At 34.0% G+C, this 13,076-nt stretch overlaps 1 protein-coding gene across 1 annotated transcript in view; it reads right to left on the bottom strand.

Moving 5' to 3' along the window:
* Positions 1–6,432: 6,432 nt before the first annotated feature.
* LOC117904766 (methionyl-tRNA formyltransferase) overlaps positions 6,433–13,076 on the bottom strand; it is a 28,006-nt gene continuing 21,362 nt past the window's right edge. The window contains exons 5-11 of the mRNA XM_034817522.1: positions 12,920–12,990; positions 12,720–12,824; positions 12,024–12,057; positions 9,069–9,169; positions 7,095–7,154; positions 6,836–7,039; positions 6,433–6,754 (exon numbers count right to left, since the gene is read on the bottom strand). Coding sequence (XP_034673413.1) covers positions 6,662–6,754; positions 6,836–7,039; positions 7,095–7,154; positions 9,069–9,169; positions 12,024–12,057; positions 12,720–12,824; positions 12,920–12,990 — 668 coding nt within the window. The 3' untranslated portion in view covers positions 6,433–6,661. The remainder of the gene's footprint in view (positions 6,755–6,835; positions 7,040–7,094; positions 7,155–9,068; positions 9,170–12,023; positions 12,058–12,719; positions 12,825–12,919; positions 12,991–13,076) is intronic.

The raw sequence follows: 13,076 nt of genomic DNA, 5'->3' as shown, positions 1-13,076 counted from the left end.
TAATTTCGTAATTGTTCTCATTATAAAGTCACATCAAATACTTCATTTCATTAAATAACAATAATTTGTACACATTACATTGCAATGTCCCTTTAGTACCAAAATGAGGATCGATGTGGTTCAATGGGATTGATAGATGAAGGAACCCCGGCTTGCTGTTGGAGACAATATTGGTACCAAGTCAATGAGCCTCGATAATATTGGTTATAAATTCTAACATGCCATGCATATATCTCTTGAGTCCTACCTACTGCCTCTACATGGATAGGATACTCAAAGTTCACCCATGTGTTAACGCCAAATCCTTCTTCCATCTGATATGGAATTTGTCTGGAAGGGGAATAATGCGACATACCATACTCTTCATCTGTTGAACTTGAAGGTTGACCATAACTCATCACATGAGGAGGGTAGACGTTAGCCTCATTCGAGGAGTCACTAAATTGAGTCCCTATACTCATAGATTCAAAACTCCCTGAAAGTAACTCCTCGTTATATGGTTCCATCATTCGTTCTCTTCCTCTATAAGGCCTCCCAATAGCTCCTATGCCTGGACCAGCTCTTCTAGAGCCATGGTCTTCATCCTGTGTGCAGTGTGTGAAATCATTTTCACAAGTAAATTGGCTTATTGGATATTGACTATGTTGACGTTCATCAATGTCTCCTCCCCCATTATCACCTCCATCATCAGTTCCACCTCTTGAACCATTGTAACCAGAAGTAGAAGTGCCTGCAGCACTAGGTCGACTACTATGGCCAGCACTTGTGGAGTCAATCTCTTGGTGGGAATGCAATGTCGCATGAAGTGAATCATCAGTATCTTTGCTAAAACTTTCAGAGTGAACTTCTTCGGACAACACACGTTCAACATTAACTCCAAATTCTCGAGCATGAGCGGCAATTCGTGGATCAGGATTTCCAACTTCGTCATCCAAGTGTATAGGCCTAACCCACTAGAACAACTGATTATCTTCTCCTTCACCCACCTCGGCTGAAATGTCAAGAAGATCAAGGTAATCTTTTTCAGCAACTCGATCATTTTCTCCCTCCATATCGCGTAACTTTAGCCTCATATTATAGTAACAAAACACTAATTGCTCCAATCGAGAGTAAGCCAAACGATTTCGTTGCTTTGTGTGGATGAGAGCAAACGTGCTCCAATTTCTCTCACATGCAGAAGATGACGCAGTTTGTGAGAGAACTTTGATGGCTAACTTTCTCAATGTAGGTGTTTGATTCCCATACATAAACCACCATTCAGCTGCAACGAATTTGATAATCATATAAATACTTATGTGGTGAATTTACAATAATAATAATCAATTTTTTCCTATAAAGACTCACCGGGCACCATGGTTGACCTTGATGCAATTGCTGCTCGATCACCGAATCCTCTTTTTGCATCTCAAAAAAGTACAAGCTATGTATTCAACATTTAATTTGTTAGTAAACGTTCAAATAAATTGATGAATGAAATTATTGTTTTATTGACAAAAATAACAATTTTTTATTCACCTCATTTCCAAATTGACCAAGCGATTCAGTAGTTGAATCTAATTTTGCAAAAACATCATGGACAACTTGAAGTAGTTCCGGATCACTACCAACTCCACGCCTATATTGAAATCTTGGATTCAAGAAGTATGCTACAATAAAATTTAGTAGAGTTAGTATTTTTTTTTTTTTTTAAAGAAACTTAAATACAAAGTAAAAACTTATAAAGATATATAGTATTTAAGTACCTGCTGCATGAAGTGGATGTTTTAGTGTTTTCTGCCAACGATCTTGTATTATTTTGAACATCCAATCTCCAGCTCCTTGACGAATAAGGTTCTCTTTCATCACGTGCATAAGCTCGTACACAAATGGCATTGTGGGAACAACTTCAGAATCCACAAGTCGAAGCACCACGTATAATGGCTCATATAATGAAACTATATTTGTCAGTCTGTCCCAATACGTATGGTCAAACAATAATTGCTCCAATTCTCGTCCAAGTTTTGTTCGACTGAGTTTGTGTTGTGCCCATTCATCACTCATAAACAATTTTTTCAAATCAACCCTTTTTTTGTGAAGACTGTCAAGAGCAATATAATTGGTAGCAAACCTTGTAGCTCCTGGTTGAACAATGTCTCCACCACAATACTTTCTCATTTGTGCTAGTAACCAACCATGATTGTAAATGAAGTTAGTTATCTTGCGAGCATTGTTTATCACCTCGATAACATTGGGTCTTTTACCGATGTCTTCAAAGATTAAGTCGATGCAGTGTGCCGCACACGGGATCCAATATAAGTTATACTTCTTCATCAATTGTTTCCCTGCTTTCATGAATGCCGACCCATTATCTGTGACAATTTGGACCACATTTTCCTTACCGACTTCTTTGATAATAGTCTTCAAAAGCTCATATATATACTTGTGGTCTTTGATATAGTTCGATGCATCGACTGACTTAAGGAACACTGTGGTCCCTTTAGAATAAACCATGAAATTAATAATACTTAATTTTGTGGGCCCTGTCCATCCATCTGACATTATTGTGCACCCATATGTCTTCCATTTTTCCCTTTGTTGGTTCACATAAGCTTCCATTTCTTGGTACTCCATTTCCAAGTATTTGTTCTTTATTTCATATGGAGATGGAGGTTCGATTCCCATTCCTGCACTTCATATGTAAAACATGTCACAAAATACTATACTTACTAAAAGTATAACACAATATAACATTTGATAAATTAGTAATTACCTGCTTGTTGTGCACCAATAATCATATTCTTGAAGTGATGAGACTTTGCTTTTGCGGGTGCGACACTCTCATAAATGAAGAATTTGCTGATTAAGCGTCCCATCGTTTCTTTAATTGCACCACCCTTGAATATATCTTTGATATTTTTTTGTTTTGCTGCAGAAGACTTGTAAAGCGAAGGGGCAATAGGGGGTGAATGATGCGAATGTCGCATACTCTGTGATTTTCGCATCATCGACGGTATACCAGTAGAAGACTCTCCCGATTTGCGTTTGCTTCCTACAATATTCTCATGTTGTTCACGTTCCCAATTAGATGCTTTCGAGGCACGAACTGCAGCTCGATATGCATCTCGCTCATCTGGGTGCATATCTGTCGGATACATATACACATCTTCATCCTCAGCATCTTCATCACCATCCTCTTCGTTTACCAAATGTGTATGATGCGTCCCCATTGTGCCACGTAGTTGACTACGAATTTCTTCAATATCAGCATTTTTCTTTGCTTTTGCTTTTTGTTTGTCATGCACCAATAATCGTATCTCTTCTTTCATTTCGGGCGGCATTCTTGGACACTTTTTGGTGTTGTTATGCGGGTCCTTATGCATTAAATGAGACTTGAATCGTGTGATGCCTCCACTTTTCATTACCAACCCACAAAAATTACAAATTGTTCCATTTCGATTACCCTCAATTGTTGAACAATACTTCCAAGCCGGATCTCGCCCTGGCACGCCAGAACCACCTTCACTAGCCATGCTAAATTTATTGCAAGAAAAATACACTTAAATTTAAATATATGTTAATTAAACTAATTAAATAAATTAGCTAAGTTAATTTTTAAAATCTAAATGTAATTTTATGACAAATTGACTAAATATTGAAATTAATCATACCATATATAGTAGTTCATGTTAATTTAACTAATTAAATAATTTAGCTAAGTTAATTTTTAAAATCTAAATGTAATTTTATGACAAATTGACTAAATATTGAAATTAATCATACCATATATAGTAGTTCATGTTAATTTAACTAATTAAATAATTTAGCTAAGTTAATTTTTAAAATCTAAATGTAATTTTATGACAAATTTACTAAATATTGAAATTAATCATAATTGAATATGAAAATAAATCGCGATAATATAAAAAATTGAGCATATTTAATATTCCATAATTAATCATGTTAATTAAATTAATTACATAATTTACTATGTTAATTAAATTAATTAAATAATTTAACTAAGTTAATTAGTTTAATGTAATTCTAAATGCGAATTTAAATCACAAATAATCATCTAAATAAATATATCATAACCTAAATTAATTCAATAAAAATATACAAAATAATTACAATTGAATGTAAACATACTAATTAATTAAAAATACATGAATTAATTATTGCAAACAAAATTAATTATAATTTCAAACAAACATACCTTAAAATGATTGAATAATTGAGCAATCTTGGAAAAAATTGGAGTAACAAGAGAGCAAATGAAGAATCAAAGTAAAAATGGATGAAATTGATGCAAAATTGGCTATTTATAGATGAAATTTGGGCCAAAATAGCCGTTGGAAACTTAAGTTACCGTTTAAAATTAATTTTGGCCGTTGGATCACAATTTGGAAGCAATCTGGCCGTTGGATCTCCTTGTTTACGTTGGGATTCAAATCTGGGCGTTGGATCAACACAGGCGTGATCTGGGCCGTCAGATCACGCTGGAGAGAGAGGGGCGATTTTTCGCCAAAAATCGCCAAAAAATCGGCGATACACGGGATTCTCAGGCGATTTATTGATAAAATCGCCGATTTATCCTGTGTCGCCGATATATCGGCGATATATCGCCGATTTTTTGGCGATTTTTGGCAAAAAATCGCCCCGCCGACTTATCTCCTCCATTTGTCGTTTCGCCACCCGCCGACACGCGATATATCGGCGATATTTCGCCGATTTTTTCCGATTTTTTCCTCCTTGGGTATACCTAAGAGAATAGTCAATCTCAATCTCATGATATATCATGATGTTTCTATTAAGAATATCTATTGCTATCGACTTTTATTAACAATAACCTAATTCATATGAAATATATGATCATTTTAGGATCTCACTTGTAGATCAAAGTCAACTCAGTATTCTCTAAAGGTTGAAAAACAACACAATGACATAGTTTGGTAAAATTATGACTAGTTGACAGTTTTATGTCATGACTCATTATAGGTCATGTTCAATGTGTAACCATACACACTAATGTACTTACTATGGAAAACACATTTTGAGGCCAGGACCAATCATCCCTCCAATTTAGAGGTAATGCACTACAACATCTAATAGATTGTTTTAAGTTTATGAATTGACTATGAACAAGTCATCTACTTGAAAGGAACCCATGACTTAGATCTTCTATACAATTCTTAATATACCCAAATCATGTATAATGCAATAGATGCTAAGCGAGAATGTCATAAAGTACAATGCATGGAATAAAAATGAATAAAGGTGAAACTTTTAAGGACTCTATCCTAACACATATTTGAGTCTTCAAAAAACTTGTAAGTAAAATGTAAGAAAAAGAAAATGGGAGAAAAAATAGAAAGAAAAAATAAAGGAAAATTAGAAAAAAAAGCTAATAAATTATTTTTATATACTTCATCATATCATTCACTCATTTTTCTTTTTTTTTTTCTTTTTTTTTTTATATATAAAGATGAAATAATTTAAAATATATGAATTTCTAATTAATTATAATTATATTTGATTTTTTTTTCATTATAAACTAAATATGATAAAATTATTATTTTTAGTATATTTTTCCTTTCCTTGATATTTTTCGAAAATGAAAGATAGCATAAATTTCTACTTTAAAGAAAGCTTAAAACTTGGCTTTGGAGTCACCCCAAAGATCTTTATCCAAATAAAAGCATAAAGCTATGATAAATTGATGTTCAAAGAGTTTTAGGCATAAGCATGAGGGCTCCTTTTTGTATATAAATGATATTTTATTGTATAAATTATTACACCATTTAGAATCAATATTTTGACGGGGATGAAGGGTGTCAAATATAAATTTGAAGGATGTTTCCCATCAATAATAGACAAGTTGTAACTAATATTCAATATCATGCACTCATCAATGCAATTATTATTGTTTCTTCATGATTATTTAATAGATAAAATATAATTAGATAAATTTCATATATATTAAAAAGTCTCACTAAAATAGCTTCCTCTGTTGTTTTTTTTTTTTTTTTTTTTTTAAAGTTGAAAGTTGAAATCAAAGTCATTATCCAATAGAATCATATAGGCATAAGCATAAAAGAACTTCCCTAAACCAAAACAGAACTTCTACGGGTAACAATATTTTGAGTTTTAGGCCAAATCAATCATTTTATGAAAAACATAAAAAAATAAATTTAACTATTTTGTCAAACTTGTATTCACATGAGTTATATCATTAATATATATATATATATGTATTTAAATTTAAATTAAAAAAATGAGGATTTCAATTAAAAAATAAAGCCTCAATTGCAAATTACGATTTTATTTTTTAACTAAAGTTTTAAAAGGCCCAAAGGAAATATTTGTGATCATAGGGGCCATTTTGCCTCAAAAATCCAACATTTTCATGACTTTTATATTAAGCTCTTTGTTAAATCATAAGTTCTTTTAATAAAATTGATTAAATAGACATAGAATATTTTATTAAGCTTAAAAAGGTGTTTTTAACCCTTATAAGTCAATCCAAACAAGACCTAAGAAGTGAGTGTTATCTGGCACAAGGGATTCGATTTTGTATTTGGAATGAAATGAAAAATTCCAAAACTTTGAAATGAATTGCAGACTCCATGAATGAGCCTCCGCCTCCAAACAATAATAAGAGGTGAGACCAGGTGGAAAAACTCCCTCATCCTAATATCTTCAGCCTTTGGCCTCTTAAGCCATTCCAGAAGGCCGCCGCGTTTACCACTTTTTTACCCGGCAGCTGAACTTCCAGTACCTGATTCACATGCAAAAGTTGATACTAAACTACTCATTTGCATCCAACTTAACACTTTTAACAGAAAACAACAGATTTTACCTCAAGGGCGCTGCTTCCACTGCATGGAAATACCAATGCATCCTTAATGAACCTCACGTCATCTGCTTCGTTCACCTGAATGTTGCTCTGCCCACAAACTCTTGTAGTGATAATTTTAAGGTCCAGAACATTGTGCTCTCCATTTTTGTCGTCAATGACTACCACTTTAGCTCGGGTTCCTGGCCATCCTGCAAATGCACGAACCTGGAAGGGTTGTGTGTCTTGACTAGATGGTCAAATTGAGAGAGAAAGAGCTAACCTTATTATGCAGTACTGAAGCTTCTTGATCAAAGGATAGCCATGATTCTTCAGGTGTTATCTGTATAAAGTAGCCAACTTAAATTGGAGTGAGGCCAGTTTATTTGATTGATGCAGGCTGATAGAGCAGCATGAATTATTCAGGAAAAAACTCAGCATAGTTTCTTTCAACCTAGTTCAGTTGATTTATTCAAAATATTGGGATAATATTTGCAGCCACATGCCCATCAAGCTATTAAGGTTCATCATATAAATGTGAATTTGAAAACCCAAAAATTGGGATGAAATTTACTGAAAGATCCATCCTTTCACCTGTTATCCTAGCTCAACTCCACAACTTGATTGTTATACAAGAAATCGCCCAAACCAGTTTTTCCTTTTCAACTGATACATTTTGCTATCCATTTTACCTTTTGGATCCTTAGGTTCACTTTCCCTTAAATCCAGCCAAAAAGACAAAAGAAAAAAAAAAAAAAAAACAGTGGCAAAAACCTTCATTGTTAAAATTACTTTCCTGACAGACCATTAAAACATAAAGAAAATCTACTTCCAGTTAGGAAAAGAAAAGGCAAAAGAAAAAAAAAATGATCCATTTGCCCCATGGAACCAGATTTCCAAGATCATATCTTACTAAATATCAACTTCAGCTACTATGTTGTGGATGATGAGGACTTCCGTTTCAAGAAAAATGTAAATCAAGATAAAATAATAAAGAGAATGCAACAGAAGTTTCTTCCTAAGGTTAGCACTGGAAGAATCCCACCAATAGCATCGGAAGCAAGAAAAAAATGGGTGAAATCAAGTGTGATCCTCCCAGAGCGCTAGCAGCAATAAATAACTTCCTCAAAATCCTCTTACATTTTTTTTCACAAACAGCCTGACAAAGAAACCACCCTACGAGTTGTGTATTAGGTCTTTAGCTCAAGTCAGCTTCATATTATTGGACCATTACTTAATAGTTTAAGATTTAGTAATAATAGACCCTTGGTCTAAAGGAGGTCACAAATTCAAATCTCACTGCTTGTTTATTTCTCACATTCATTAAAGCCCACATGGAACCCCATAGAAGGCTTCCCATGAGGCATGGTGTTAGAGCATTTAGCCCAAGTCAACTTGAAACACATTATTGGCTCATTACATAATAGCTAAGCTTTGGGTCAAATTCATCACACACTGAAGATATTTCAAGATGTTTGGAAACCATAAAGAAATAAAGGGTTTGTTTGTTAACTATTCTAAAAAATAGATTCCTATTTTTTAAAATATAAAAATAAGAAAATATATTTGACAACCAGAAAACAGTTTTTTGAGAAACATATTTTAATTGTTTTCATTTGTTTTATGAGTGTTGCTTAAAAAAATAATGGAACAAATATGAAGAATAACTGAAAATAAAACATTACATATAAAATTTATTTTTAAAAAATATTTGGAAACATAGAAAACAAGTTAGAAGACATTCCAAGTTCCCAAATAAACTTTGTTCTAGAAAACATCAAAGAACTGTTCTCAAAAACCATTTTTTGAGAATAGTTTTCAAAAATGTTTCCAAATAGACCCAAATTATTCAACTCAGTTTTTCATAAGATTTGAATAAATAGATGTTTGTCACATAAAGTGATACAACATTACAACCTACTATGCTACATCATCAAGACAAAAATAAAGAAAAACATATGGTGTCATATTTTTAAATTGTGAAATGTTGTTATTCCTAGATAATAGAACACAGTTCAAATTCCATACAAAACAAAACAAGTTTATTTCAAATGCTACTAAAACCAAAATAAATTAATTGCAATGTTCAACTTCCCTTGGTGTTCTTAATCTATGTGCGATGAAGTCACATCCTAATACACAAAACTATGATGCATAAGACCACAGCCTAATAATAAGTGATTCTTTGTGAGTGTCATATATCCTACTAAATGAGATACCAGTTCCATTTCTGTTGCTAAGTGAAATGAGGGAGTACCTTTGGAGCCAAAGTTGCTTTGGAGTCATCTTGGGGTTGTGCTTTCAGGTTTGCTGATCCATCAAATATAGAGGGAAGTTCATGGATCAGAAGCTTAGATCCTGCATGGGTCAATAGAGATCATTCATCAACAAGAACAAGACAAGGGCATCTGTTCAGCTAGCCAATATTTTTACACAACAGATATTCAACTCAAACTGAGAAGTACATACTATGATATACTCATTGATAAATTTAAGCTAGACAAACATACCTAAGAAGAAAGCCTATCAAAACAAACATAAATGAGAAGAAAAATAAATGATATAAAAAATAATCACCAAGAGCTGATCAGATAAACAAGATTTCATGGCTTCCCCTCTCTAATTCTTTGGGCTTGCATGTTATCAACAAACCTTTATAGTTCAATCATGCAAACCTCTTAACATGTTCCTTAAATTATTAAATGCTCCCAAATACACACACACACAAAACTTCTTGTTATAGACCTACGATAACTTCCTGTAAAACCATATTGTGAAGTTTACAATTGGATTAGACACCACTACTGTAACACAATGGTCTCTCTCTCTCTCTCTCTCTCATACACACACGACAAATTACATTACATGTGGTGTAAAACTTCTTGTTATACACCCACAGTAACTTTTTATAGAATCAATGTGTTGTCACTCGGACACCATCACCACTCTCTCTCTCTCTCTCTTGTTTTTTATGACAGTTAAAAGGGAAATCTAATTTGGAGTACTCTATAAAAGGAAAATTTCAACTTATCAATACCTCTTGAGCATGACCAAATATTCTTCTAGTCCACCAAAAGCTCACAATTTGCATTACCTGATTTAGTGAACTCCTCTAATGCAAAATCCTCACATTCATCCATTTCATGGTTAACAAAGAAGGAAAAAAAATGATTTGGGAGCATTGCAATCTCTCTAATGTTGAAGGAGAACAATTCTACCGTCGTATCAGCACTGTGATAGCTCCAAAGAACATTCTCCCATACAAGAACCCTTTATCGAGACAGGTGCTAATATTATAATTAGAGGCAAATGCTAAAATGTTTATGTTATGTGGGGACCAGCACATGTCATGTGGTCCTTTTGGCACAAAACAATAGGCCCACATGAGAACAATGATTTGCCATCAACAACTCAACATATCTATTGACAATGTAAATTCTAAGGACGCATCTTATGTTTATTGAAATCATTAGGGTTTTGTGTCCACAGTTGTTCTTTCCAATTGTGAGGAGAAGGCACTTCGACCTATGGAATCCCTCAATCACAAATTTCTTTTACATAATATGATTCTCAATTTTATAATGTATAAATGACCCACACCTTCATTATCTTAGAAGTTGCCTACCTTTCTTCTTGAATAATATCTTTCAAACCTCCATCCCCACCCCTAAATATCAGGCCTCGTCTCATGCATATCCAGATCACATCTGATTTTTTCAAAAAGCAGTATTAGATTTTGGACACATACAAAGTGACTCATCTATATCCAACAAGAATAGGAAGTGTCCTTGCTGCAGAGAAATTTTGTTTATTTAATATACAACAAGGCCCAATCATATTCAGCTCACAACAGATACTGTTTAAATCCATCTGGACAATCATTAATTGTCCGAAGGTGTAGTCCAGATCATCAGGACTCATCCACGCATATCCAGACCATGTCTGGTTTTTCCAAAATGAAATTTTAAATTTATGACACATAAAATGAATCATCCATATCCAACCAGAATAGCACACTTTTTCTTTGAAGAATATCTGTGCTTTAGAGACAATTTGCATATTAATATATTTTTTTTTTGATAGGGTACAATTTGCATATTAATATATGACAAGGTCCTATCATATTTGTTAAGCTACCAAGTTTTCTAAAAGCTTAAACTCCTCACATGTGCCCCCCCCCCCCCCCCCCCCCCCCCCCCCCCCCCCTACCCGTACATGAAGAGACAATTAGTAGTTATAAATTTCAGATAAATAGATAGGGGAATGAATAGGAGAGACTCGAATTTGAGATCTCTAGATGACCATAGATCTCAAACCATGTTAAACTACCAACTTTTCTAAAAACTTAAACTCCTCATGTGTGACTATATCCAGACATGGAGAGATAAACTAGCAGTTATGGATTACAAACAAAAAGATGGGGTAATAAACAATAGGAGAGGCTTGAACTTGAGACATCTAGTTAACCATAGCTCTAATACCATAATAAGCAATCAAATTTCCTAAAAACTTAAGTTGTTAGGACATGGACTCATAATATATACCAAGCAAACAAAATTCTGCTCACAATAGATATTGTCAAAGTCCATCCAGACCCTAACCAAATCATCAATCACACAAGGCGGAATCTCAAACCTTACTTTTGTTAGGCAATTGAAAATTGCTCATTAGATTTCAGTGATAATCTAAATTATGAAAAGTTGGCTTTAGCTTTGCTATTCTTTGGTTGGGTATCTTTTGGTGTCACTTGTATACCTTATATGTACATAAGGTGGCTCCATCTTTTGCTGGTGCCTATTAATTTACATTCTGTTTGCCAATCAAAAAAATACTCTAAGACCCTAGTAATTGGCTGCTTATGGCATTCAAACATTAAGTTCTCGTTATCTCTACATTAAGTGCTAATGTGATCTAGGAGGTAAGTTTGCTGCTGATGGCTTTCTACCTCACCAAACTTTTGTTTCCTTTATTCTGTCTCTTGCATATGTCATACTCCAAGTAAATGGGTTACAGCTCCTTCCAGCGTCTTTAATGGATTTTTCTAGCTTAATTTTACTAAAAAAGAGACTTATCCCAAAATTAAGTGCCATATCTCATAATTTAACAATATATAAGTTCCTCTATTTTCATGCCCGTGCATTGCAATAAAGCACTGCTAGAATATACCAAAAAAAAAAAAAGGGGGGGGGGGGGGGGGGTAGAACAAACACACCTTGAGAAAATAGCAATGCAAGTAAATCAGTTGCCTGCACGCAGATCAGTAGAAACATTAGTCAGAATATTCTCAGGAAGTAATTAATGCCTAGTAAGAGTGCAAATGGAGAAAAAGTGATTACTTCATTTGATCACTTAATTCTTAACTAAATGAATCATGCATAACCTAAAATTATAGGCCATATTTTCAATAAAAAAGAAGTGGAAAAAAAAAAAAGAAAAAAAAAGAAAAAGAAAAAAAGACAGAAGAAATTCTGCTGAGAGAGAGAGAGAGAGAGAGAGAGAGAATATCTTCTCTTTTACACAATCCCCCTACGTTTTCCCTAAACAGATAAAAATGCCTTCTATAAGTGGTTCTCACATGAAGGTCAGCCTCTACGAGATTTAGGGGTCCAATCAAGCATAAGCTCAGACAAATTAGCCATATCAATAATCTGTCTGGCAATTGCAGTGAAGGAAGGATACAGATAGCAGACTTAAACAAGTACCTTTTAGAAAGGAAACTGAAGTCCATCAATCTACACAAGTCTTGGCCTCAAATATAAACTACCAACAAATTGATTCAGAAGTTATAAACTCTCTTCTTTTATATGGAGCCAAGCACAAAAATTAGACTAACCAAATCTTAATCATTCAGCCTCTATCAATTTCAGATAATATCAATTTAGCAGTTCAAGAGAAGCACTATGCACACCTTAATTTGGTCATCAACTTCAAATCTTTCACAGGCAATGACAGGTCCAGCATCCAGAGCACGGACTGTGAATGCCAGTGATACTCCTGTTTCTTTAACGCCATCCTAGTACAGAAATTTATGAGTGTGATGGTACAACTTATATAAGGAAGCAAGCATTCAAAAAATATAAATGTTGATAGCCCAAAAGGACAAGAAACCTGCAATGCTCTTTGAACAGGAGCAGCACCACGGTACAGAGGCAGCAGACTTGGGTGTATATTGACTGTTCCTGAGAAATTACATTTGGACATGCAAAAATTTAGTATCAGATTTTCGGGCCCCGATGAAAAGAACCCTTAGCTTGAAAACCCCTGT

Source organism: Vitis riparia, chromosome 17, assembly GCF_004353265.1.
Source record: "Vitis riparia cultivar Riparia Gloire de Montpellier isolate 1030 chromosome 17, EGFV_Vit.rip_1.0, whole genome shotgun sequence".
Classification (NCBI taxonomy): Eukaryota; Viridiplantae; Streptophyta; class Magnoliopsida; order Vitales; family Vitaceae; genus Vitis; species Vitis riparia.
The sequence above is the reverse complement of the archived record's forward strand: the minus strand, read 5'-3'. Positions and strand labels throughout refer to the sequence as shown.